This window comes from Bos javanicus, chromosome 8 (assembly GCF_032452875.1).
Source record: "Bos javanicus breed banteng chromosome 8, ARS-OSU_banteng_1.0, whole genome shotgun sequence".
In the NCBI taxonomy this organism is placed as follows: domain Eukaryota; kingdom Metazoa; phylum Chordata; class Mammalia; order Artiodactyla; family Bovidae; genus Bos; species Bos javanicus.
Genome location: NC_083875.1, coordinates 78201310 through 78228400, shown reverse-complemented (window position 1 = coordinate 78228400; position 27091 = coordinate 78201310). Strand labels below are relative to the sequence as shown.

Sequence of the window (27091 nt, the reverse complement as noted above, 5' to 3'; positions counted from 1 at the left end):
TTGGGTGATGAAGCAGAGGTAACTCTTGGATACTTCCGGGTTTCATTTTTGCAGGCGCCTTCCTGTGGTCACGTCAGAGCCAGCTCTGGGTGGTTGACCACTGTATATCTCTCCAAGCACATATCTCCCCCAGCACAGCTACAGAGCATTTCTGCCAAACACCAGGTACTTCGGAAGCAAACACAGAGATAAATCAGGCAAATGTCCTTCAGGTCTCAGGTGTTGGTATGGAAACACAGGGATTAAATCAAAGCAAGGAAAGCGGTGACCCTCAGTCTGCTTTGTCCTCTATCTGTTTTGCTGTGGGCCTTTATGGTATCCTATTGAGAAAATACAACTAGCCTGTACAGCTAAAAACCAGTTTCTATGCCTAGGGCCTAGGCTGTAAAGCATGAATAACACTTTGAGGAAGTTTGCATTAAAGGTGGACAGAGATTTGGAAATAGATACACACATATTGGAGAAGGAAATGGCAACCCACTCCAGTATTCTTGCCTGGGAAATTTCCATGGACCAGAGGAGCCTAGCAGGTTACAGTCCATGGGGTTATAAGAGTCAGACACAATTTAGCGACTAAACCACCACTACCACCACAGTCTTATATACATATTAAATACATGGAAAATAAGCAACCTAGATCACCAATCTAATCTGTTTGAGCAGTATAAAACCCTCCACCCAAGGTATATTATCAAACACCTCCTAAAACTTGCTATGTAATGCCAAGCCCTAGAACAAATTAAGGAACGTCACAGCAATTCCTGGAGCTCCTTGTCAACATCGCTCTGCCTGCTGGGAAATCTCATCTTGGATAAACCTATACGTTCTACGTCCAGCCAAAGATTAGGGTCAAAGTCTCCTTGGAGGAAGATTTCCGTTCTTGCTCCAGGTCTCAAAGCCAAGCAGTGCCTGCCTCAGCAAGGCCAGACCCCTAGTCAGACCACGTGAGGCCAGAGCAGTTTGTATAAGGAAAGTGGAAAGAAAGGCCCTCCTGGTACAGTGATACTGAGTCTCGATAGAGACACTGCAGCTGAGAAATGGAAGCCATGTTGGTTCAATCAGGGCCACAGTGGAAGAGAGAGACCAAGTGAGTGGAGCAGGCATGGTTAAAAGAAGAAAGAATATTACATTCATTATGGAGACATGTACTATGCTGGCCTTAGTCACTCCGTCATGTCCAACTCTTTGCGAAGCCATGGACTGTAGCCCGTCAGGCTCCTCTGTCCATGGAGTTCTCCAGGCAAGAATACTGGAGTGGGTTGCCATTCCCTTCTCCAGGGGAATCTTCCTGACCCAGGGATTGAATTTGAGTCTCCCACATTGCAGGCAGATTTTTTAGCATCTGAGCCACCAGGGAAGCCCCCCACGGAGACGTGACCTGCCCACAAATGCAGGAGTGCCCACTCATGTTATTTAAAGGGCAGAGTTGACTTAGAATCTAAGGTAGGAAGGCCATCATGCTGGCGTAAGAAATGACTGCCAGAACCTAAAACAAGTTTAAAAGTGACCCCAGCCTTTCTGGAATCTTAAGTATCTCTGTCATTTCTACTCTAAGCTAATGTTAATAGCTATAGTCCAAATCAGGCTTTCTTAATTGAAAGGGAATTCAATCTGTAGGTATACTACGATGTCTTTAGACATTCCCAAGGCCAAAAGGCCTTGGCCCACTGGCTAAACTCTACGAGTATATTAGGGCCTGAAGTTGGAAAGTCTTAACTCAGATACCATCTTCTGTACTTCTGGTTGTACATGAGTCAGGGAATTTACTTATCTTTGCCTTAGTTTCCCCATCTGTAAAAAGGGTGATCCCAATAGTCACCTCACAGGCCTCTATAGATCAAATGCAAAATGCTGTAAAGGTTTCATACAGTGTCTTGAACCCACTAAATATTATGTAAGCTCAGGTGTACATAAAAGCAAAAACCAAAAGTAATAAGGGAGAAGTGTCTTTCCTGCAGATAAGTCAGGAGGTGGGTTGTGCAGAGGCAGAGTGGGAGCTAAAGTTTTCCAGGGGCCCAAGGCCCCTCTAGTTCACCACTTTGACATCACAAGGATGGGGCCTTTGTGTTCATGACCCAGTTGGAACCATCCACCACCAGGCAGCGGGACAGAGGAGAGGCTAGAAGGAATAAAGAGGACCTGCCAGCCATATATTAAGGAGCATCCCCAAGTTGCCCAACTCAGGGCTCCACTTCTATTTACATTTCATTGACCAGAATCTAGTTAAAAGGGAAGCTTGCAATTGTCACCTTTATTTTGGGTGGTGATGTGTTCAGCTAAAATTCTATAGGAGACCCCTCCCACCCACAAATAGATGCCAGTGGGGAGGAGGGTGATTTCAGTTTTCAGGACTATGTTCTAGAAGTTGTGTGGTTTAGAAACTGAATGAAAGGAAGAAATTAACTTAAAAGGCTTCTGTCCATCTGTACTCCCTGGAACACCGACTGTGGATCTATAGTTGCTTGAACCACATGGAAATGCAAGATTAAAAAGACAAGGTAGGGGAACAAGCCCAAACACCAAGTACTCCTGGCTCAAGGATCTGCCCTCCAGCGGGGGCCCAATCCAAGATCATCCCCTTAGGACACACAGCCACTAAGGTTAAGTAGAGAAGTTAAAAGTGCTGTGCTGTAAATTGCTTAGAGTACTCATACACCACACCCACAACGTTGTTACCCATTCAGGGAGCAGGTATGCCTCAGAATACAGTCATGGTTGTAGGAGTCCAGTGTACTATGATATCTTTCAATCCGAATTGCTAAATAGATGGGGAAAAAAAAAAAACAATGGGCTAAGAAGTAATTATGGGCCACCTATTATAGCACATAGGACTCCAATTTAAAAAGAAGCAGATAAACAGGTATTTTAAGGGTCATTTTTCAGGCACCAATTAACACCCAGAAACACCTTTGCTTCTGTTGAAAATCCCCAACTGGGAGATATTGTTCTTCTGAACAACGCTGAAAAGCCAAAGCATGTACTATAGTGGGGGTAAAACAATCCCATTACATGTCCAGAGGTGCCCACTCTACCGCTCACTCAACCCCTACACTGCCACCCCCACCCCTCTCCTCTTACATTAACCCTATAAAAGGTCAGCTCCATCCCGCACCAAGCTGCTCAAGGAAGTCTCCAATTCTGCCACTAGGTGGCAGGAGTAATCAGCACCTAGAAGCAGAAGCTCTTGGAGCCAGAAAATGATAGGAGTTGGAAATGGACCCTGAGAATACCAAGTGGAAACTGTCGTGTAGATGGGTGGACATAGTGGTAGAAAGATGTGACCTGCCCGGTGTCACCTGTGTATTTAGGGACCCAAAGGACCAACCCCCCTCAGTTACCTAGGTCCTGTTTTTCCAACTCCTGTTGGGTTTTATTTTTAGCTTTTTATTAAGTAAATTTTCAGCACTCATGGAAGTTATAAGCAAGGAGCTGGGCTAAAGTAAGGTGTAAGCATTTGTAACACACAAAAAAAGCAGTTTGGCCACAAGACTTTCATGCATAAATCAGAGTGCTGGAAGTTAGACTTTATTCACGTTTATACAGTCCTGTGTTCCAATAGGGGATCCCCAGATGGCTCAGAGGCAAAGAATCTGCCTTCCAAGCAGGAGTTGCAGGTTTGGAACATACATTACAAGTTGGAATTGTACTTTTTTCCCCTAGATCTGTGGGGCCAGCCAGAGATCTAAAGTTAAAATGAAACTCACAGAGGGACTTGCCTGGTGGTGCAGTGGGGCATGGGTTCCATCCCTGGTGGAAGATCCTACATGGCTAAAAATAATAATCAAACTCACACACTTGTTTCTTTTTCAAATCAATGTCACAGCTGACAAGGCTAGCAGGAAACATTTCTTGAAAAGATAAAAGCACCTATCTGACACTGTTTATCTATCTGCGGCCTTACTTGGAATAAAATGCCATCTAAAAAGGCTAGTTGGGGAAGAGATGGGAGAAAGATTGGACCCATCCCAAAAAGGTAAAGGAAAAATGAGCCAAGTGTTTGTCTAGCGGTCAAGACACACCTCCAAGAGAAAACCCTACTCAGTTTGTAAAAGAAAAATCAGAAAAAGTTAAAGCCAAATTGGTCTCGCAGAAGAAGGCATTTTTTATCATGCTCATTACTACCAGAGAATGCTTTAAACCAAACAGAACACATTTTAACATCTCACAAATCCAACGTCTAAGAATAAAATTATCCAGCCCACAGTTAACTATATTTTGTTTCGTTTTATAATTTGAAAGTCTGTGTGAAGTGTTGAAAAGGAGGTTGGAAAGCTGCACTCTCATCTCAGCTCTGCTTATTGGAAGGCTACATAGCCTAGTCCCAGCAACCTTCTTCCTTCTGTCTTCTTCAAGTTGGACCACACCAATCTTTTCCATCATAACAACACCAACAAAAATCATGCATGTTTCAAATATAAGTAGTGACTTTCAGTACAACACATGCATTTTTCAGATCATCATCTTTTGTAGTTGAACCATGCTTTATCTTTAAATCTTGTTTAGAAGGAACTGCTAATATTTTGTAGGTTGTTTTGCAGGATAGAAAGCATCTCAGACACAAGGCAGGAAAACTTAATCTGGGCCTGGAGAAGGGCACATAGTTCTGTTTGGGTGGGTGTTCCTTCGTGGTGCCTGCAAGGGGAGCGGAGTAAGACGAATGAACAGGATCGAGCAACCCTGAACTGTGCTGAGGAGTGTGCAATTGACTCCAGAGCCCAGGAGTCGCATTTTATTATGTAGAAAGAGTAGCATAGAAGGAATTTACATACAGATCTGAAGTAAAGAAAGATTAAAAGCAGAGAAACTGCTCAGGAACATGTATAATCAAAGAAGTGGAAAAATACAAAACATTTAAGCTTTTGTTAGTCTTGTACTTACAGCATTCATATCTTTCAAGGAAAAAATATGTGAAATATAAGTCATCTAAACTTTTAACTAAAACATATTTTTGGTACCAGCAACCATAGGTATCCTTAGATTAAATTAGAAAACAAAAGGATTTAGAGAACTCCCTGGCTGTCCGGTAGTTAGAGCTCTGGGCTTCCATTGCAAGGGGCTTGGGGTCAGTCCCTAGTCAGGGAACTAAGATTTCACAGCCAAAAAAAAAAAGGCAAGAAAACAAAAGGATTTACATTTCTAGACTGAGATAATCTTTTTCCTTATGTGGCTTTTACAGATAGTAAATTTTCAAATTTTTTTATAGTCATTTCTATTTCTTTAAGTACTAAGATTCATTGTTTCTTTCTTTAATCAGCTGACTCATCTAAACACTTCATCTTTGTTGTCCCATCCCTCAAAAGTCTTTGAGTATCATTCATTGAAAGAACATTTCTTTTTTGGCTCTGAAATTTTATTTTTGCAATCCTGTATTTTTTCTTAGAATGATGAAGATGGCTTTGAAAACCAGAACCCATCAGGAAATGACCACTCACTAAGGAACAGAGTTGTGCAAAACAGAGAGCATGAAAATGGCAAACAGGTATGACTGGAAAACAGTGAATCTGTCACCACGGCAACTGCCGTGCAACAGCTATAGGGACTGAAAGTCTGGCACTCAGAGGAACAAGTTAAATGGCAATTAGAGTGGGTATGGCAGGATCATAAGGAAAACACATATGCACAAACAAAGATTTTGTGTTTATACACCTGTCCTCTCTGATGGAGAGAGTACCCAGGCTTGCTCTGACACTTCGTGATTGCACATTCCAAATTCCATCCTAAGACAGAAAGCACTGGCTTCAACAAAAACATCTCAATTTTAAAGTAAATGAGGCAGACAAGAGGAAGGTTCTAAGACACGGTTCTAAAACTGTGTTTGTGACACCCTAGGGCCCCTCAATGACATCTAACTGTACACAGCAAGTTGAGGTGCTCTGTGACAAAACCTCTTATTTCTTTTATATATTGAATTCTGGGTAGGATCTTATTTTTTTGTTTGCCTGAAAATATCTATATTATGTCTTCATTTTTGAAGGATATTTTCACTGATTATAGATTTTTTAATTAAATTTTTATGAAGTATAGTTGATGTACAGTATTATATAAGCTACAGATGTAAGGGTCTCATTTGAAAAAAAAACCTGCTGCTTAAAAGGGAGCAAATTACCCATGTATATCATCCTTTAAAAAGTAATTTTTGGGGGGTGCCATATTTTAGGGGGAGTTTGCTCATGATAAATAAATAGCTTATTTGAAGTAGAAAATTTGAAATACTATTGCAGCAAAATTTGGAAGACAAATAATGAACTGTAATTCCAGAAAAAAAAATCAGTGTCTAACATATTGGAATGTAGCTTGTTTCAATCCAAGTTACCTATACACCTATGTGCATGTCAGGTATATTGGGATTGTGCTTTCATATTATTTGGTAATTGTCTATTTCACTTAATATATTCTAAAGTGTTCATATCAGTAAGTGTTCTTCAACCAAAAAAAAAAAGAGAGAGAGAGAGAAGATAATACTTCTTTTCAGACAAAAGCCTGTACATGGATGATTATACAAGCTTGATTCATAATCACCAAAACCTAAAAGCAACCAAAATATCCTTCAGTAGGTGAATGGATAAATGAATGGTGGTCCATCCAGACAATGCAATATTATTCAGCACTAAAAACAAATTAGCTATCAAGACATCAAAAGAAATGAGGGACCATTACATATGTATTACTAACAGAAGCAATCTGAGAAGACTCCATACTGTGTAGTTTAAACTAAATGACATTCTGGAGAAGGCAAACTATGGGAACAGCAGAAAGATCACTGGCTGCCCAGATGGGAGGGAAGGTGGGAGGGAGGGAAGGACGAATAGGCACAGGGGATTCTCAGGATGGTGAAAATACTCTGCATGATATTATAATGGTTGATACCTGGTATTAAACATTTGAGCAAGCCCATAGAATGTACATCAAGAATAAGCCCTGATGTAAACTATAGACTTCATGGGTCCATCACTTGTAACAAATGTACCACTTTGGTGGAGAAGTCAATAATGGGAAAGGCTGCATGAGGTAGGGGGCAAAAATATATGAGAAAACTGAACCTTCCTCTCAATTTTGCTATGAACCTAAAAAAAATATGCTCTTAAAAGTCTTGGTTTAGAAATTGTTTCACAAAAAAAGTCAAAAACAAAAATTAAGTATTATTATAAATAGAAATATGAAGACTGAGAAGTAGCTACTGGTTTGGTCACAGTGGTCCTTAGTTGACCTTGGCAGTGACCTTAGCAGAAGCCATCTCAGTAAAAGTTTGGTCACAGAGAGTTGAGAAGTGAACAGGATATGGAATGTCTCTGAACGTAAGGACAGTTCTTTCAAGTGGTTTGACTGTCAAGGGAAGGAGGGAGTATAGATGTCCCATGACTGTGGGGTCAGGAAGGTTTTGTTGTTTTGTTTTGTCTTGTTTCAAAGATGAAAAGGGGTTGAAAAGACCAAAAGAGAAAACAAAGAAATACTAGACATTCCATATGGTAAGTAACTTGGGACAATTTTAGTCAAAGAAAATAATGATGAAGATCATTTAAGTGAAAATTTTACCAAACTTTTTCTCTTGGCCAGGTGTAGCGTTAGGTGGGGGAAAATGAGAAGGGCTTCTCTGAACCCCTGACCTTTGCAGCTGCAGCCTGGACTCAGCTGGTCTCTATTACAACCATCCTTGTGCCTGAGGCCCAGCCCACGACCTGGAGGCTGCCTGAATCAGGAGCATAATGGGAGTTTAGCCTCAAAGGACAAGATAATCTTTGAGGATCCTTTCAGAGACATGCTAATAACTAATTTCCATGGGTTTTGTTGTTTTGTTAAAGAGAAATGAAAGCCTCATGGGATCTGGCAACAAACTAAGTCTGAGATTTGGCATTATACCTCTTGAGCATGTTCAAAACTGCTTAATAGCTGCCTGCTGCTGCTGCTGCTAAGTCACTTCAGTCATGTCTGACTCTGTGCGACCCCATGGATGGCAGCCCACGAGGCTCCCCCGTCCCTGGGATTCTCCAGGCAAGAACACTGGAGTGGGTTGCCATTTCCTTCTCCAATGCATGAAAGTGAAAAATGAAAGTGAAGTCGCTCAGTTGTGTCTGACTCTTAGCGTCCCCATGGACTACAGCCCACCAGGCCCTCGGTCCATGGGATTTTCCAGGCAAGAGTACTGGAGTGGGGTGCCATTGCCTTCTCCAACAGCTGCCTACTCCCTCCCAACCTTCCCTTGCCTTTGCTTACAATAGCTGGACCTGTTTGAGACATTATCACAGAATGATGGGAGGCAGGAAATCCTTCCCACCATCACAAGAATAGAATGGGTCATGGATGCTTAAGAGCTCCAACAGTACTTATGAAGATTGTCCATAAAAGATATCCCAGGTTGGAACTTCCCAGCAGGACAGTCCAATGGTTAAGGTTCTATGCTTCCAATGCAGCGGGCATGGGTTCCATCCCTAGTTGGGAAACTAAGATCCCACATGCTGTACAACACCCTCCACCCCAAAGAAAAAGATAGCACAGGTACGAAAAAGAAAAGGTGAAAGTTGCTTGGTCGTGTCTGACTCTTTGTGACCCATGGACTGTAGCCCACCAGGCACCTCTGTCCATGGAAATCTCCAGGCAAGAATACTGGAGTGGATAGCCATTCCCTTCTCCAGGGGACCTTCCTGATCCAGGGATTGAATTCGGGTCTCCTGCGTTGCAGGCAGATTCTTTACTGTCTGAGCCACCAGGGAAGCCCAGGCATATACATCACTCAGTAACTAGAGCAAGGGCTAGTTGTGTGAGGAAATATTTCCCCTTAACCCAATTGATAGAAGAACCCTAGTTCCCAAGGGTAGTTTAACAGCTATGGAAGATGCTGAGCTACTGTTCATATCAGAAGACCAAGCCTTGGGCTGCCAGGAAAATAAAAACAGCCTTAGTCTCAGTTTTCTGGAAACTGGGGCTAACAGAATATAAAGGGAGATTTATGTAGCCTTTGGTATTAACTTCATTGAGCACTGGTCTGAAAACAGAGCGGGAACTGAATGATTACAGTAGAGATAGGAACTAAAAGCAGAGATATTAGCCCATTGGCTGAAGAAATGGAGAAAATACCAATGGCTCCTTTTAAGTAAAGGGAGAGATGAATGAACCTAGATTTTTTTGTGACAAGGGGAAAAATCTCTGAGCAGTTGATAATTGGAGACATCATCTTGCATAATAATTTTAAAGTAATTTAAATAATTTGGAAAAATTTCCTTACCAAATTCTGAGCAAAATAGATCAGAGTCCATTATGCTCAGCATTCTCATCATCCATCTCTGTCCCCGTGTTTGATTTCCAGGTAGAAGAGCACATCACCATCGGGCAGGATTCTCTAAGAAAGGATGAAGAAGAGGAGGATGATCAAGAAACACATCGAAAAGGGTACAGGTTCAAACCATAGAAATGTTCTTGGGCTTCCCTGGTGGCTCAGACAGTAATGAATCCACCTGCAATTCAGGAGACCTGGATTCAATCTCTGGTTTTGGAATATCCCCTGGGAGAGGGCATGGCAACTCACACTAGTATTCTTGCCTGGAGAATCCTCAGGAACAGAGGAGCCTGGCAGATTACTGTCCATGGAGTAAGTGACTAAGCACGAACAGTACCTCCTAAGCAAAGTAGTTTTGCCACTTTTTTATTCTCATCTAATTTTTAACATTAATTATAATTTATCATAAGACTTCCCTGGTGGCTCAGAGGTTAAAACCTCTGCCTGAAACTCATGAGACCCGGGTTCGATCCCTGGGTCGGGAAGATCTGACCTAGAGCCTTAGAAAGCATCACTATGAACAAAGCTAGTGGAGGTGATGGAATTCCAGTTGAGCTATTCCAAATCCTGAAAGATGATGCTGTGAAAGTGCTGCACTCAATATGCCAGCAAATTTGGAAAACTCAGCAGTGGCCACAGGACTGGAAAAGGTCACTTTTCATTCCAATCCCAAAGAAAGGCAATGCCAAAGAATGCTCAAACTACCGCAAAATTGCACTCATCTCATATGCTAGTAAAGTAATGCTCAAAATTCTCCAAGCCAGGCTTCAGCAATATGTGAACCGTGAACTTCCTGATGTTCAAGCAGTTTTAGAAAAGGCAGAGGAACCAGAGATCAAATTGCCAACATCTGCTGGATCATGGAAAAAGCAAGAGAGTTCCAGAAAAACATCTATTTCTGCTTTATTGACTATGCCAAAGCCTTTGACTGTGTGGATCACAATAAACTGTGGAAAATTCTTCAAGAGATGGGAATACCAGAACACCTGATCTGCCTCTTGAGAAATTTGTATGCAGGTCAGGAAGCAACAGTTAGAACTAGACATGGAACAACAGACTGGTTCCAAATAGGAGAAGGAGTTCATCAAGGCTGTATATTGTCACCCTGTTTATTTAACTTATATGCAGAGTACATCATGAGAAACGCTGGACTGGAAGAAACACAAACTGGAATCAAGATTGCCGGGAGAAATATCAATAACCTCAGCTATGCAGATGACACCACCCTTATGGCAGAAAGTGAAGAGGAACTTAAAAGCCTCTTGATGAAAGTGAAAGTGGAGAGTGAAAAAGTTGGCTTAAAGCTCAACATTCAGAAAACGAAGATCATGGCATCCAGTCCCACCACTTCATGGGAAATAGATGGGGAAACAGTGGAAACAGTGTCAGACTTTATTTTTCTGGGCTCCAAAATCACTACAGATGGTGATTGCAGCCATGAAATTAAAAGACGCTTACTGCTTGGAAGGAAAGTTATGACCAACCTAGATAGCATATTGAAAAGCAGAGACATTACTTTGCCAACAAAGGTTCGTCTAGTCAAGACTATGGTTTTTCCTGTGGTCAGGTATGGATGTAAGAGTTGGACTGTGAGGAAGGCTGAGCGCCGAAGAATTGATGCTTTTGAACTGTGGTGCTGGAGAAGACTCTTGAGAGTCCCTTGGACTGCAAGGAGATCCAACCAGTCCATTCTGAAGGAGATCAGCCCTGGGATTTCTTTGGAAGGAATGATGCTAAAGCTGAAACTCCAGTACTTTGGCCACCTCATGCGAAGAGTTGACTTATTGGAAAAGACTCTGATGCTGGGAGGGATTGGGGGCAGAAGGAGAAGGGGACGACAGAGGATGAGATGGCTGGATGGCATCACTGACTCGATGGACATGAGTCTGAGTGAACTCCGGGAGTTGGTGATGGACAGGGAGCCCTGGCATGCTGCAGTCCATGGGGTCGCAAAGAGTCAGACACAACTGAGCGACTGATCTGATCTGATCTGATGATTTATCAGAGATAGTCACCACCAATCTCCCCTGCCTACTACCCACCTAACAGCATTTTCAGAAAAATTAATGAAACTCTAGTATAATCAATGTGGTAAATTCAAATTGCTGATGTCCTAGGAACCCAATATCCAGGACAGTCTTCTAATTAAAGCTGTAAATTGCCAACTAATTGCCCCAGTCCATGCAAAAGTAGTTAATTCATCTTCTCAATGTTCAATCAATGAGCAATTGATTTCTCAAAACCCAATTCACTTTTAGTCCCAACAAACTTGCTCTTACCTCATGGTCTCATGAAAATAGTCCACGTCCTTATCACTCATTAGCAGGAGAGGCAAATTATTACTTTTATTTTTTGGACCACAAAAATGAAGCTCAGACTTAGCCAAGGGTTTGTCAGCTGCAAAAAAAGCTATTTTAAATTTCAGCTTCTGATTCCTAGTCCAAGACTGTCTCTATCATAACACTAAAGTATTTGTAAATTTTCTAAATTCCTATTTAAATTTGGTGTTAATTCCTGAGTCTCTGAGGAACTTGTGTATCAGAAGATAGAGCTGGTCAAAATTCAGATTGAAAGTTCTTGTCACATATACATCATAAAGAATTTTTACCACCGTGAGAACCTACTGTATAACACAGGGAGCTCTACTCAGTACTCTGTGGTGACCTAAATGGGAAGGAAATCCAAAAAAGAGTGGTTATATGTATACATATAGGTGATTCACTTTCCTGTACAGCAGAAACTAACACAACATTGTAAAGCAGCTTATACTCCAATAAAAATTTTCTTTTTAAAAAGAATTTTTACCATGTTGGAAACCTGAATTCAGTTTCATCCTCATTTTAGTTCAAGAATCTCTGACCCTTGGGGCCAAGAGATTCTCTTGGGTGGTCAGAGGTACTCAGGTTTCATCAATGTTAATGGATGGAAAAACAACCACCAAGAGATTTGGAGTCATTCAGCCTAGATAACCAAATGGCCAAAGTGACTATTTCTAGCCACTTGCTTTTTTTGCAGTGTCAGGTTGCTGTAATGGACTATACACACTCCCTGCAATTAAACAGTCTGGTGCATTTGACCTAGAGTAGATGGATGTGCTCTATTGAATGTTGCTGTCTGACGCTGCTGCCTTATAACACTATATCTGCAACTGAGGACAATGTATGAGCAGCCTGTCCTAAACTAGACCACGAAAAATGTAGTCTTTATTGTACTTATACTCCCTCAACATGTTCTAGAACAATGCCACTAATTCTCAGTACACCAATTCATACACATACATAAGACAAAATGTTCATGAAATAATGCCTGTCATCACTATGTGTGACATACTCTGATATGTCCTATTCTTTTGTTTAAGGACAATTATCACGCACTGTATCAAAAACTTCACAACTCACGAATGGGTCCCAACCCACAGCTGTAAAATATTGTTCCAGAAAAGCAATAAGAACTACCATTTCATTTATCTAAGAATTCAACAAAGGCCTGTCAAGCACTCAGTGTCCAAGCTGCTGATGTTGGGCTCAGACATCTATTCTCCATGAAGTTAACAGTCAGTCAAGGCTTCATAACAAAAGAGATAGTAGGAATCATCTCCTACTATCTTTGATTTTGAAGGATTGTCTCCTTCATAATCAAAGGAGATAGTAGGAAGAGGTTGCAGAGGACTACCTCTGTCTGAGGAAATGCAAGAAGGCTTTGCGGAAGCGAAGGGCTTGAGCAGTGCCCTGAACCATGAAGGGGACGGTGACATGGACACGTGGGCATGACTGCTGGAGGGAGGGGAACTGGAGAATGTTTACCAAGGGGCTGGGAGGTCCCAGCTGGGGTCTGAGTCCTTTGAGATCCTGGAGATTGTGAATCTTCTATACAGGAGACAGGGTTATCTTAGAAATCCTGTCCAATGGCCTGAAAGTGGTCATATTAAATGTGCAAGTAAATTCCTTCCGTTTAGCCTCAAGTAGGAGAGGAGAGGCCTGCGTTGGGAGGCACACTGAGGAAAGAGGTGTATGCAGGGAAGCCAGAGTTCAAAGCAAGCACAGGGCGACTGGGAACACCAGGGAGAAGAAAGGACAGTTGTTGTGGGTACCACCCTGGGACCTCTCCAGACTCCCTTACTGCTGTACACCATCTTCCTTGGAAGAAGTGATCAGATGCACACATGGCTTGCACACTCCACACCACCCTGTAACAAAGCTCTGGGCAGAAACAAAGACATCAACAATTCCAGAACCTTCTAAGAAAGCTATATCACAACCCATTGGTTGACAGCCCTCAAATCCCCAAAATCCTACTTCACTTTTCAAGCATCTTGTGAAGACAGTCACCCTTCCACTAGAGAGGGGGTGATCTAGCCTAGTGAGAAACAGTCTCATCCTATGATTCATTCTCAGCTTTTGGTTGGTTATCCTGTCCTCTGCTTTATTTCTGGGAGCACATTTTCTGCATCTCCATAATCCCTCAGAGCTTGGCACATCCATTCAGCAAAGGTTGAGCCAAACCATGGCTGATTTTGGTCTAAAATGAAATGAGTTTCTTATTTCTATTTTGTAGGACACATACCTCATGAATATGTTTACCTGATGACTTACAAAGCCTAATCTACTATCGCTTTAGCGTGCCAGGACATGTCGTGTATGTGGTGTTTACATCTGCCTACTTCTTGCCTTTGTGTTGTTACAGGTGCCTGGAAAGGATGTGTGGGAGGATGTCTGATTTTTGCAGGGAACACAAAACAACCCTTTGGTACATCATCTGGGGCATTTTAATAGCAGGTAAATAGCAAAAGGGAATGGGATACTAGTGTCTCTTTTCCAGGTTCTCGCAAATATCAGTTTTCTGTAGAAAACAAATAAGTCTTCCCTTCCCTGAATTATCTGTGAGTCATCCAGAGAGGAGAGAATTTCACCAAAAAGCCCCTGAGTGGTGGGTCTCGGCTTGAAATGCCCATGTAGATAGCTGTTCTGCGTGCTAAGGCACTTCAGTTGTGTCTGACTCTTGAGACCCTATAGACTGTAGCCTGCCAGGCTCCTCTGTCCATGGGATTCTCCAGGTAAGAATTCTGGAGGGGGTTGCGATGCCCTCCTCCAGGGCATCTTCCCAACCCAGGGATCGAAGCCAGGTCTCTTGCACTGCAGGCAGACTCTTTGCCACTGAGCCACCAGGGGAAAGCCCCATGTCCTGTTTATGCAGCCAGCAGCTGACTTTTTAGATCACCTACTCCCATAGTCTTTGTTAATGTGGTATGGATTTGAGGGTCGGATAATGCAAATTCAGGTAACTGGAAAAATGGTGACAATCACAAGGCAGCAACCTAATTGAAGGGGTGAAATATCTGATCAATTACTGCTTTATATGAACACAGAACAAGGAGGAGCCTAGGGTCACGAAGCCCTCTCCTCCTACCTGAAAGCCGGACCAGGGTGTCTTCACAGATGAGCAGGTGTTCTGCTTTGATTCCCTCCAAACAAAAGGCTCCAGGGCCCATTTCAAAGACCATTCCTGTCTATAAAATGTGAGCCCTCCCACTCAAGTCCATGGACATTAGTCCAAGATGGCTGGCCCCAAGAGGTCAGTGGTTTTCCGGTCTCACACTGCCAGAACAGGGAGCATCAGGGTTGAAAGCATGCTTGCTTGCTTTCTACCAGCCCAAATAGTATTTTGCAGACCATACTCAAAACTACACAGCTATGCCATTGTAGTACAAACTAAGCAGATGGTGTGGCCATGTGCCAAGGCAACTTTATTTGTAGACTACAAATACAAATATACAAATACAACTGTACTTGCCACCTACAAAAACAAGTGGAAGGCCAAATTTAACTTGCAAACAAAGCCATGTTTGCCAACTTTTAATGGAAAACCTTGTGTTCTTATCCCAGAATCTCCTCTTCTAAAGCTATCAGCCTAGTCATCACCCACCTCTTTCCTTTAGAGATTCTGTAGCATGTCGGTGTTGTGGCATTCAGAGATTTTCCTACTCAAGTTTAGGCCAAATCTGGGCCACAAACCAGGAGACTCAATAATTTTTGCCAGTGGTTGCTTTGGTGCCTGGCCTTTCTCTGTAGAAGCTCATCTGCTGAGTCTGGGTATCAGAAAAAGTAGTCAGTACTAAGCAAGAGGCTTCCCTGGTGGCTCAGATGGTAAAGAATCTGCCTGCAGTGCAGAAGACCCGGGTTCGATCAATAGGTTGGTAAGATCCCCTGGAGAAGGGCATGGCAGCCCACTTCAGTATTTTTGCCTGGAGAATTCCATGGACAGAAAAGCTGGGAAGCTATAATCTATAGTGTCACACAGACTTAGAAGCACTAAAGTGACTTAGCATGCACCCACTAAGCAAGAGCCCCAGTGATCAAGCAACAAGATTCAGGAATTCAGAAGTTTCCTTAAGAAAAAAAACCTGGCACCCTGTGCTTCTAGCATTCTTGGAGAGACTATTTAAAAAAAAAAAATAAAGGAATTTGACCCACAATACAATCCTTATCATCAGAAGGGCCAATAGCTATGTCAAGAGCAACCCTGTGTTCAATGGTTTCCTGGTGGGCCCTGCCCTTGGCTGAGCCAGATCAGTGCTGGAGGCTGGTCTCCAGCTGACTGGTGATGTTCACTGTCTGTGTTTGCTTCCTGCACAGGTTACCTGGCCCTGGTGATTGCAGCCTGTGTGATGAACTTTCACAGAGCCCTTCCTCTTTTCGTGATCACCGTGGTTGCCATCTTCTTTGTGGTCTGGGATCACCTCATGGCCAAATATGAGTCTCAGATAGCCAGGTTCCTGTCTCCAGGCCAAAGGCTACTGGACAGCCATTGGTTCTGGTTGAAGTGGTAAATGCACTCAGTTCTTTTATTGTGGTTGAGAGGGATGTTAGTCTTTTGCAACACTGTTCCATAGATTCATTCTAAAATTGCTTCCTCATTGATGGGATATTAAAGCTAGGAACAACCCAGGGAATAATTCATTAAAAAAATTTTTTTTAAACCTTCATTTTATAATCAGGACATGAAGGCCTAGATCAGGCAGTGATTCATGCAAGATGTGCTCAAATGCCCCTACAAACTGCCTTCATTTCAAGTGCCACTAAGTGATAAAATGTTGTCCAAAAGTTGGGATGGTTCTGACTTGAAGGGGTGACTTTCTCTCTGGGCATCTGTAAATTATTAAAATCAACTCTCTCTTATAGGACCCCTGTCCTGCAGGTGACTGTTCAGGGCTTTTCTTTCAGCCTGTCTCTTTGGGACCCCCCCTGCCTGCAGGTGGCCCTGCAGGGTAGGACCCAGAACCCATTCTCCTCAGTATGGCCAACATGGGATCTACCAAGAAAGTTCACACATTCTTGGCCTAATGACCAGAGTTGTACAATCCCAACAGAGCATCCTCTCCAGCTTTGCCATTTACTGAATCACTCCTGTTTTGCCCACTGGGTTCTCCAGGGAGTCAGAACCAGGTCTAAAATCCAACTTAGCTCTCCGAGGCTTGGGTGGGTCCCCCAATGCAGAGGACACATTTCAAGTTCTTCCTTGAGAGGAAGAAGGTAATGCTTCACCCATCTCCCTAAATGGAGGAGAGAATTCCCAGCAGCTCTCAGGAAGAAATCACCAGATTTCTTCTCCAGGCATCCTTTCTCCTCTCTGACCCCTTTATGAATACTACACCAGCAAAGAGTCCAAGAGTTGTGGAGTATTGGGGATACATTGCTTCATTTTTTGACTATGTGCCTTTCTAGCTACACCCAAAGAGAGTCTTTTGCAATTTGTAGACACATAATTTCCAAGTGCCAGGATGTGTTTCTCAATATGTTTTTTTGGTTTTTTTTTTTTTTTTTTGTACATTTAAGCCTGATTAAGATTTCCACGTTAGCACAACAGATGATGCCAAAGCATCCTTCCTGATTTTCTTAGGGTGATATGGGGCTGCCTAATCCTGGGAGTTATTCTCTGGCTGGTCTTTGACACTGCCAAACTGGGCCAACAGCAGCTGGTGTCTTTTGGAGGACTCATAATGTACACTTCCCTAACATTTCTATTTTCCAAGCACCCAACCAAAGTAAGTATGAAATCAATCATTTTTTTTCTCCTTTTTTTCCCTCATGTGTAAATTGCTCAAAGTAATGAGTATGAAAGAATTGAACTGCTATTCCATATTTTTCTTACCTTGCTATGATATTTTAAATGGCTAAGGTGCCCTTTTCCTGAATGGTAATAGTTCTATTACTCTACCTTTTTCATTCTCAGTAATTTTCCAGTTGTTCAACCAGTGAAATATTCTCTTCTGTCAAGTCTGATTTCTACTTCTGTATCCCCATCCCCGCCCCCCCCCCCCCCATTAAACACCCATACAAAGAAAACTCATTCATTTTGATCCAAATTTCTTCAGGTCAGTAAATAACAATATTCTACCATTGGATTCTGCAGTTTCTCAAATTTCTATTTGCCGTTGAGTTTATTTTGCTCCAAAAATTTGTCCTTAAGCAGTTTTGTTTACATTGAATTCAATTCTCATCCTTGTTTTTATCGTCCTGGAACCCACTAAATCGGCAAGAATTTTGAGATATTAAAACTTTCACATATGATTCATAACAGCAAACTTTACTAGCTGAAAGTCTGAAGACTTTACTGGCTGAGTGATTGATCCAAAAAAAAGAGCATTAATCAAAGACCAAAGCCACTTGATAAGATCCAAATTGCTTTCCCTGTTTAGGTGATCATCTCCACTGCTTTCTGTGCCTCCAGTCCCGTAGTTCTTTGCAGAGCACTCATCTCTGCACCAAAAATGAAAGCACTTGATTGTCCATTTACATGCTACACTCTCTTGGACTGCATTAGAGTTAATTGTGAAATTACAGTGAAATGAAAGCCCCTCCAAAGGGTGGAATTTCACTTAATTTACTTACAAATTGTCAGATCAACAAACCTTGGACACACAGAGAAGTCATGTTCAGCCTTTCCATTTTCCAGATGGGAAAATAATTATATGTATCTAATATTTACCACATGACCAGAAGACCAGATCCTTTCTCCTTTAATGACTCTAGTAAAACTGCTCTTCATGTCTAAGTGATTTTATCATGACAAAATGGTTACATACGTTTCCAGGACTGAAGGCTTAAACTCAGGTTTAAGAAGAAATAGTACAATTCTGAGATTTTTAGTATAATTCTGAGGGATTCTTTGCTCACAGCTGCTTTGGCCTCTGAAAGGTGAGTCACAAGCCATATCTGAGAAATTTCCAATAAAATAGTGATCCTCTGGTAATTTATGCTGAGTTTAGCATTCATTTTCTAATAAGATGTCTCTTCTTCTTTCTGTATAGGTTTACTGGAGGCCTGTCTTTTGGGGAATTGGGTTACAGTTTCTTCTTGGCCTTTTGATACTAAGGACAGAACCTGGATTTATGGCTTTTGATTGGTTGGGCAAACAAGTTCAGGTAAGTTCAGTTCAAAGGACTACCTTGTTTTTTATAGTGCTTTTAACATTTAAATGTAAGCCTTAAGATACGTCAGAAATAAGTTTATTTATCTGCATTCAGTTCAGTTCAGTCACTCAGTCATGTCGCACTCTTTGAGACCCCATGGACTGCAGCACGCCAGGCCTTCCTGTCCATCACCAACTCCCGGAGTTCACTCAACTCATGTCCATTGAGTTGGTGATGCTATCCAACCATCTCATCCTCTGTCATCCCCTTCTCCTCCTGCCCTCAATCTTTCCCAGCATCAGGGTCTTTTCAAATAAGTCAGCTCTTCGTATCAGGTGGCCAAAGTATTAGAGTTTCAGCTTCAGCATCAGTCCTTCCAATGAACTCAGGACTGATCTCCTTTAGGATGGACTGGTTGGATCTCCTTGCAGTTCAAGGGACGCTCAAGAGTCTTCTCCAACACCACAGTTCAAAAGCATCAATTCTTCGGTGCTCAGCTTTCTTTATAGTCAAACTCTCACATCTGTACATGACTACTGGAAAAACCATAGCCTTGACTAGATGGACCTTTGTTGGCAAAGTAATGTCTCTGCTTTTCAATATGTCTCTGCTGTCTAGGTTGGTCGTAACTTTGCTTCCAAGGAGTAAGCATCTTTTAATTTCATGGCTGCAGTCACCATTTGCAGTGATTTTGGAACCCAAAATAATAAAATCAGCCACTGTTTCCCCATCTATTTGTCATGAAGTGATGGGACCAGATGCCATGATCTTAGTTTTCTGAATGTTGAGCTTTAAGCCAACTTTCTCACTCTCTTCTTTCACTTTCATCAAGAGGCTTTTTAGTTCCTCTTCATTTTCTACCATAAGGGTGGTGTCATCTGTATATCTGAGGTTATTGAGATTTCTCCAGGCAATCTTGATTCCAGTTTGTGCTTCTTCCAGTCCAGCGTTTCCCATCATGTACTCTGCATAGAAGTTAAATAAGCAGGGTGACAATATACAGCCTTGATGTACTCCTTTTCCTATTTGGTTGATTCAAATTTTAATTCCATAGCATGAGTTAGACAAATAATTTTGTTTATGTGGAATATGTTAATCTGCCAAGTTCATTATTATTTTGGTTGTCCCTTTCCCATATCATGGGCTTCCCTGCCCGTGGGAGACCTGGGTTCAATCCCTGGGCTGGGAAGATCCCCTGGAGGAGGACATGGCAACCCACTCCAGTGTTCTACTCTGGAGAATCCCCATGGACAAAGGAGCCCGACAGGGGTTTGCAAGTCCATGGGGTCACAAAGAGTCAGACACAAGTGAATGACTAAGCACCCATGACATCACTTCTCTATCTCATTCGACCCCTGCATCCTGTCCCAGGGGCCACTCTTCTAAGATGCTTCCCCAAACAGAGAAACAAACCTCTATGCATCCAGTAGTAACTAGTACCCGCCATGTACCATCTATGTCTTCTGGAGCAAAGTATCACACCCAGCTTATTCTTTAGCACCCTAGAGTCAAAGTGAATGTCAGAAATGCCAGGAACCGTATGCAGCTACAGTCCTAAAATATACTTCCTGGCCATCTATCTACTGGAGGGGGAAAGTTAAGAAAATTAACTCTCCAAGTCTCTCCGCAAGTTTTCTGGGTCCTCACCCTCTGCAGAGCCTGGTTGTCTTGTGAATGGTAACTACTGTTTCAGTGTTTGTAATGATCTGCTCTTTTCCTTTCTGTAATTCAGACATTCCTGGGGTACACTGATGCTGGTGCTTCATTCGTCTTTGGTGAGAAATATACAGACCACTTTTTTGCATTCAAGGTAAAACCAAACACTTTTTTTCTGCGTAGACATTTCCTTTTAAGTGGCTTCTTCATCTGCAGATGTTCAGATAGGTCCTAACTGACCAGAACCCAGGCATGTCACAGGGGCACAGCACAGCACCATCCTTTCTCATTTACAATTTACCTGAAGTCAATGGGCTGAAAACATATTATTTTGTTATTATAACATTAAGGAAGACTTCCCCAGTGGTCCAATGGCTAAGACACTGAGCTCCCAATGCAGGGGGTCCGGGTTCAATGGTCAGGGAGCTAGATCCCACATGTCGCAACTAAGATTATGCATGCCACACTGAAGATCAAATATCCTGCCTGCCACAGCTAAGCCACGATGCAGCCAAATAAATAAATAATTTTTTTTAACATTAAAGAGAACACGTAGAGGAAATCAGAAATATCGAAACATAGGCAGATCTCAGAGATGTTGCAAGTTCAGTTCCAGACCACCACAGTAAAGTGAATATCACAATAAAGCGATCACACAAATTTTTTGGTTTCCCAGTGCACATAAAAATTATGTTTACAACTCTACTATCATCTATTAAGTGTGACATAGCAGTATATCTAAAAAAAAGTACATACCTTAATTTAAAATCACTTTATTGCTAAAAAAAAATACCAGAACAATCACAATAGTAACATCAAAGATCACTGATCACCATAACAAACATAGTAATAATGAAAAAGTTTGAAATATTGTGAGCATTACCAACATGTAACCCAAAGACACAAAGTGAGCAAGTGCTGTTGGAAAAATGGTGCCAGTAGACTTGCTCAGTGAAGGAGTGCTATAGTCCTTCAATCTGTGAAACATACAACATGCAAGAAGCACAATAAAGTAAAGCACAACAAAACAAGCTATGCCTGTACTTTGGGGAGTTGCGTAACATTTACTGACATACTTATGAAAGCTCCTATGGGGTAATAAGATCTGAGATTTCAGTGGAAAGAACATGAGGTACCTGGCAATGAATATGGCTGCTAATGACTTCCTGGTCCAGGCTCAATGACAGCTCTGCACTCAGGATACTTCTTAATCGCAGACAAACTGGGACAGCTGGTCACCCACACCAACCTCTGTTCTTACAGAACCATCCCGGTGCTAAACCTTTCCCCTCTTTCCTTCAGTACTGCCTTCACCTTGGCAGGCCTGCAGGCCTGGCCTTCTCCCAACCACAGGAAGGATGTTATTTTACAGGGGAAAGGCAACTTGGCGACTTAGCCCCAAGGTCAGGCCTAATCAATTCTCTCCCAGGCCTCCCACAGCTCCAGGAAGCTCACCTTCCTCTGGGAAGTCCCTACAAATCCTTGATGATAAGTCAGAAAAAGCATTTGGCTTTTTCTTCAGATTTCTTTTTTATGGCATGCTACTGTTCCTACACTTTTTTATTGTTTTCTCACTCATGGACTCCATTTACCTCCAAATTACCTTGGCCAACTGCTATGCTGAATCTTTTTTTAAACTACTGATTTGATACTTTGGTGCTGAAATAACTAAGTCATCTCTGAAAGGTCCAGTGTTTACAAACTGAGATAGAAATATGTTCCTATCATGAATTGAATCCAGAATTACAAAAAATAAAATCACAAAGAAGGAGGAACTTGCTGTTCAGGCCGCACCACTGTCTTCAGACCTCCCCACCACCACCACCATCAACAACAACAAGAACAACACCTATCCTCTCCCCCAGGGCATCCTTTCTGCCAAAATAGATTCCCTGTGGGAATGTTAGTGAGATGAGCCCCTTTAACTCCTTGAAGCTTTCAGGAAGCCTCTGCCTGCCCATTAAAGCCAATAAAAGCACATAAATGAGTGCATTCTGAATAATGGCACAAAAAGTCTTTTACTATATATTATTAATAGAGTTTTCTAAATCAGATCCTGTACAAATTGTCTCCAGTCATTCTGTGTCTCTGATGGCAGCTTGTTCTTGGCCATTTAGCTGGGAACAGAGGGAAAAGGAACAATGGAGTAGGGGTGGTGAGGGATCCAGACCACAACCCAGTGTGGTTCATGCAGGGTAGAAACTGCTCCCCGTAGAAACGCGAGCTGCATGGAAGGCATCCAAAGAGCATCAGGAAAAATCTAGAAAAAGACAACCTTCATTAACACAGAAGTAGACTAGTTGCAAAGTCTAATCTTTGTATAATGATTCAAAAATCTGTAAGTAAAATATTCATTATTCTAAACACTAAATGCATGAATGCTTGCTCTATAGGAGGCATTATTTAAGTACCTACTGTGTCACTACTATGAATAAAGACCTGAGGTTGCTCGCAGTTAACCTTGATCCAGGTTGCTCTGATAATAAGTAGTGAATCCTATGTCTGTTGAATATCAAAATGACAAAGATATCTGCCAATGGTTTTCAGTTTCTTGATCTAATTATTATAAATTTCCTCCCCAAAATGTCATTGCTTCTCTAGAAACTGAAGTAAGGAAAGCCCATCACAGTAGGATTTTTTTTAAGTTTCCTATGAAATACACTCAAGTTTATCCTGAACGAATTAGAAGAAACTGTATGTAGATGAGGAAATTGCCTGATAAAAGTGTTGTTTATTCAAGAGAAGTTTCTGGTATTTTGATGACATTTCAGAGGGGAAAAAGGAGACAGAAAGGAGATTGATCTGAAACCTACTAGTACTGCTGGGATCAGTGTTAACCTGTGGCCACTCTTGTCCTCCACCCACCCCCAGGTCCTGCCCATTGTGATTTTCTTCAGCACTGTGATGTCCATGTTGTACTACCTCGGATTGATGCAGTGGATCATTAGAAAGGTACCGGGACTAGAAGGAAGTGGGTGACAGGGGCAGAGGTGATTATCTCAGGGACAAAGTCTTGAATGTCTTTTATCTGGATTTTTACAAACTGCCTTTCCCTTCGTACCAAAATCCACTCCTACCCCAAGGTATTAGATTCAAACCCCAAAATCCTCCATGGATCTGCAGAAGGAATTTTATCTCCAGGATTTCTAATAACGCTGTGACTTGCGACTCCCTGGACATCTTCATGAAACCTCTGCAGTTACTCCTTTAGCCAAAGAATTGACTTCAAGAAGTTGGGACCAGATTGTCCTTTCATCTTGACTATCCACCCATGCCTTACACAAAGTCACTGCTTACCCTCAGATGATAACCCAAATGGATCTTCCTTGTCTAGGAGTTGCTAGAGAATCAAAGGAAGAAAGGAAAGCTGCTCTTCTCTCATGAGGGCTTTTGTCAGCATGCAAAATTTTTTTTTTTTTAGGTCTGAAAAGCTCATCTCAGTCCTGCTGCCCCAACACTGTCAGTCCTACATCATATTATATTGCAAAACTCAGTAATTTGTAAGTTAGTTTAAATGCACTCAAGAACAAGGCAGCATATAGAAGTTTTGGGCAGAGCCACAACCCTCCTTTGATCCCTGTAAATAAATAAAATGGAGAGAGAGCCAGAATACCAGCAGGATTAAAGGTTTCAGCAAGAGTGCCAGAGTGCATAATTTTCTGACTGTCAATTGAAACACTTAGCATTCCTGTGTTTCATGTCGAAGCAGGAAGGAAGGAGAGAGGATGCAACAGAAAGTCCCCATTCTCGGGTGGGCACTACAGTCTCTGGTTGGAAGAACTACTACAAAAGTGGAACTGTCAACCATGTTTGAGACTTAGGTAGAAAAAGCCAAACCTCAACTACATCCCATTACTTATTAACTAAGCAATCTCTGACAGAACAACTAAACAGTTCTGTGCCTTGGTTTCCTCTTCTGTAAAATGTGTCTAACTATAGGACCTCCCTGAGAGGGTTATTATAAAGATTAAATTCATCACTAGAACAAGGGCTTAAAATAGTCCTTGGAATGCTGTGAAGACTGACATGACTGTTAGAAAATATTATAACTTATTACTCGGAAAAAAAATCAAGACATTACTTATACAAAATAGACATGTCAAGAGATATTCATTGTATAGTGTTCAAAGAATATACAATGACTGAGACTTCAGTTCAGTTCAGTCACTCAGTCATGTCTGACTCTTTGAGACAGCATGGACTGCAGCACACCAGGCCTCCCTGTCCATCACCAGCTCCCGGATCTTGCTCAAACTCATGTCCATTGAGTCAGTGATGCCATCCAAATATCTCATCCTCTGTCAACCCCTTCTCCTCCCACCTTCAATCTTTCCCAGTGTCAGAGTATTTTCCAATGAGTTGGTTCTTCACATCGGGTGGCCTAGGTATTGGAGTTTCAGCATCAGTCCTTCCAATGAATGTTCAGGACTAATTTCCTTTAGGATTGACTGGTTGGATCTCCTTGCAGTCCAAGGGACTCTCGAGGGTCTTCTCCAACACCACAGTTCAAAAGCATCAATTCTTTGGTGCTCAGCTTTCTTTATGGTCCAATTCTCACATCCATACTGGAAAAACCATAGCTTTGACTAGATGAACCTTTGTTAGCAAAGTAATGTCTCTGCTTTTAAATATGCTGTCTAGGTTGGTCATAACTTTTCTTCCAAGGAGCAAGTGTCTTTTAATTTCATGGCTGCAGTCACCATCTGCAGTGATTTTGGAGCCCAATAAGGAAAGTCTGTCACTGTTTCCATTGTTTCCCCCTCTATTTGCCATGAAGTGATGGGACTGGATGCCATGATCTTAGTTTTCTGAATATTGAGTTTTAAGCCAACTTTTTCACTCTCCTCTTTCACTTTGATCAAGAGGCTCTTTAGTTCTTTGCTTCCTGCCGTAAGTGTGGTGTCATCTGCATATTTGAGGTTATTGATATTTCTCCCAGCAATCTTGATTCCAGCTTGTGCTTCATCCAGCCCGGTATTTCGCATGATGTACTCTGCATATAAGTTAAATAAGCAGGATGACAATATACAGCCTTGACATACTCCTTTCCCAATTTGGAACCACTCTGTTGTTCCATATCTAGTTCTAACTGTTGCTTCTTGACCTGCATACAGATTTCTCAGGAGGCAGGTCAGGAGGTCTGGTATTCCCATCTCTTGAAGAATTTTCCAGTTTATTGTGATCCACACAATCAAAGGCTTCGGAGTAGTCAATAAAGCAGAAGTAGATGCTTCTGGAACTCTCTTGATTTTTTGATGATCCAACGGATGTTGGCAATCTGATCTCTGGTTTCCCTGCCTTTTCTAAATCCAACTTGAGCATCTGGAAGTTCACGGTTCATGTACTACTGAGGCCTGGCTTGGAGAATTTTGAGCATTACTTTGCTAGCATGTGAAATGAGTGCAATTGTGCAGTAGTTTTAACATTCTTTGGCATTGCCTTTCTTTGGAATTGGAATGAAAACTGACCTCTTCCAGTCCTGTGGCCACTGCTGAGTTTTCAAATTTGCTGGCATATTGACTCAGACTTAGCATTCAAGAAAGATTTGATCAGCCTGCTTTATGCGCTATGTAATGAAAACGCTAGGTGGCGTCTTGAAGGACATCAAGGAGCTGGCAATGGCACCCCACTCCAGGACTCTTGCCTGGAAAATCCCATGGACGGAGGAGCCTGTTAGGCTGCAATCCATGGGGTCGATAAGAGTCGGACACGACTGAGCGACTTCACTTTCACTTTTCACTTTCATGCATTGGAGAAGGAAATGGCAGCCCACTCCAGTGTTCTTGCCTGGAGAATCCCAGGGACGGGGGAGTCTGGTGGGCTGCCGTCTATGGGGTCACACAGAGTCAGACACGACTAAGGTGACTTAGCATAGCAAGGAGCTCCAGTCTTTTCTTTCTCAGTGCAGAAAGAATTCAATGAAAGGCATGATTTATTAGAATAGGATGTTTATGAGTTTTACAAGCAGACAGGCAAGAAGGTGCCACGCCCTGAGAAACTAGTGAGCTACAGTCTTATAAACAAAGGAAAAGTGCAGACAGGGAAAAAACCATGTTCTTCCTCATTCTTAAGTAGACCCCATGCTTCCATCATCAGCTTCTCCTCCATGCTTGGCAGAGGAGATTTTGTCCCCACCAGGTCAAGCCAAGACTGTCATGGCACTACGGAAAATTATTTCAGATCTCAGCACAATGAGGGTCTTTCACTTTGAAGTGTCACCTTTTCATAAATTATTGTTTTTATGTGTGCAGAGAGCATGTTACTGAACTCGCTGAGCAGGATGTGGGTCTCATGCCACTATTGTTTTGTTGTTTTGGGGAATGTCTTGTACTTCCGTTGCAGGGTTTGTTGCTAAGCTAGCTCACTTGGTTTTATGCTTAAGCAAATCTGCTTTCCTGAGTAATCATTAACTTACAGGAGTCTCCCTTTTTTTTTTTTTTTTTTCCTATTTGCAATCCCTTAGCGTGAAGGCAATGGCAACCCACTCCAGTACTCTTGCCTGGCAAATTCCATGGAGGGAGGAGCCTGGTAGGCTGCAGTCCATGGGGTCTCTAGGAGTCAGACACGACTGAGCGAGTTCACTTTCACTTTTCACTTTCATGCATTGGAGAAGGAAATGGCAACCCACTCCAGTGGTCTTGCCTGGAGAATTCCAGGGACGGGGGAGCCTGGTGGGCTGCCATCTCTGGGATCACACAGAGTCGGACACAACTGAAGCAACTTAGCAGCAGCAGCGGCAACAGTGTGATTTGCTA

At 42.2% G+C, this 27091-nt stretch overlaps 1 protein-coding gene across 3 annotated transcripts in view; it reads left to right on the top strand.

Moving 5' to 3' along the window:
• SLC28A3 (solute carrier family 28 member 3) overlaps nucleotides 1–27091 on the top strand; it is a 76782-nt gene that overhangs the window by 30864 nt on the left and 18827 nt on the right. For 2 of the 3 annotated variants that reach the window (XM_061426051.1, XM_061426050.1), the window contains exons 3-10: nucleotides 5381–5479; nucleotides 9302–9384; nucleotides 13955–14046; nucleotides 15904–16093; nucleotides 17168–17312; nucleotides 18579–18692; nucleotides 20413–20490; nucleotides 23208–23288. In XM_061426051.1, the coding sequence (XP_061282035.1) occupies nucleotides 5381–5479; nucleotides 9302–9384; nucleotides 13955–14046; nucleotides 15904–16093; nucleotides 17168–17312; nucleotides 18579–18692; nucleotides 20413–20490; nucleotides 23208–23288 (882 nt within the window). Of the gene's footprint in view, nucleotides 1–5380; nucleotides 5480–9301; nucleotides 9385–13954; nucleotides 14047–15903; nucleotides 16094–17167; nucleotides 17313–18578; nucleotides 18693–20412; nucleotides 20491–23207; nucleotides 23289–27091 lie in introns of those variants that run through there. The other variant, XM_061426052.1, reaches the window with a different exon arrangement.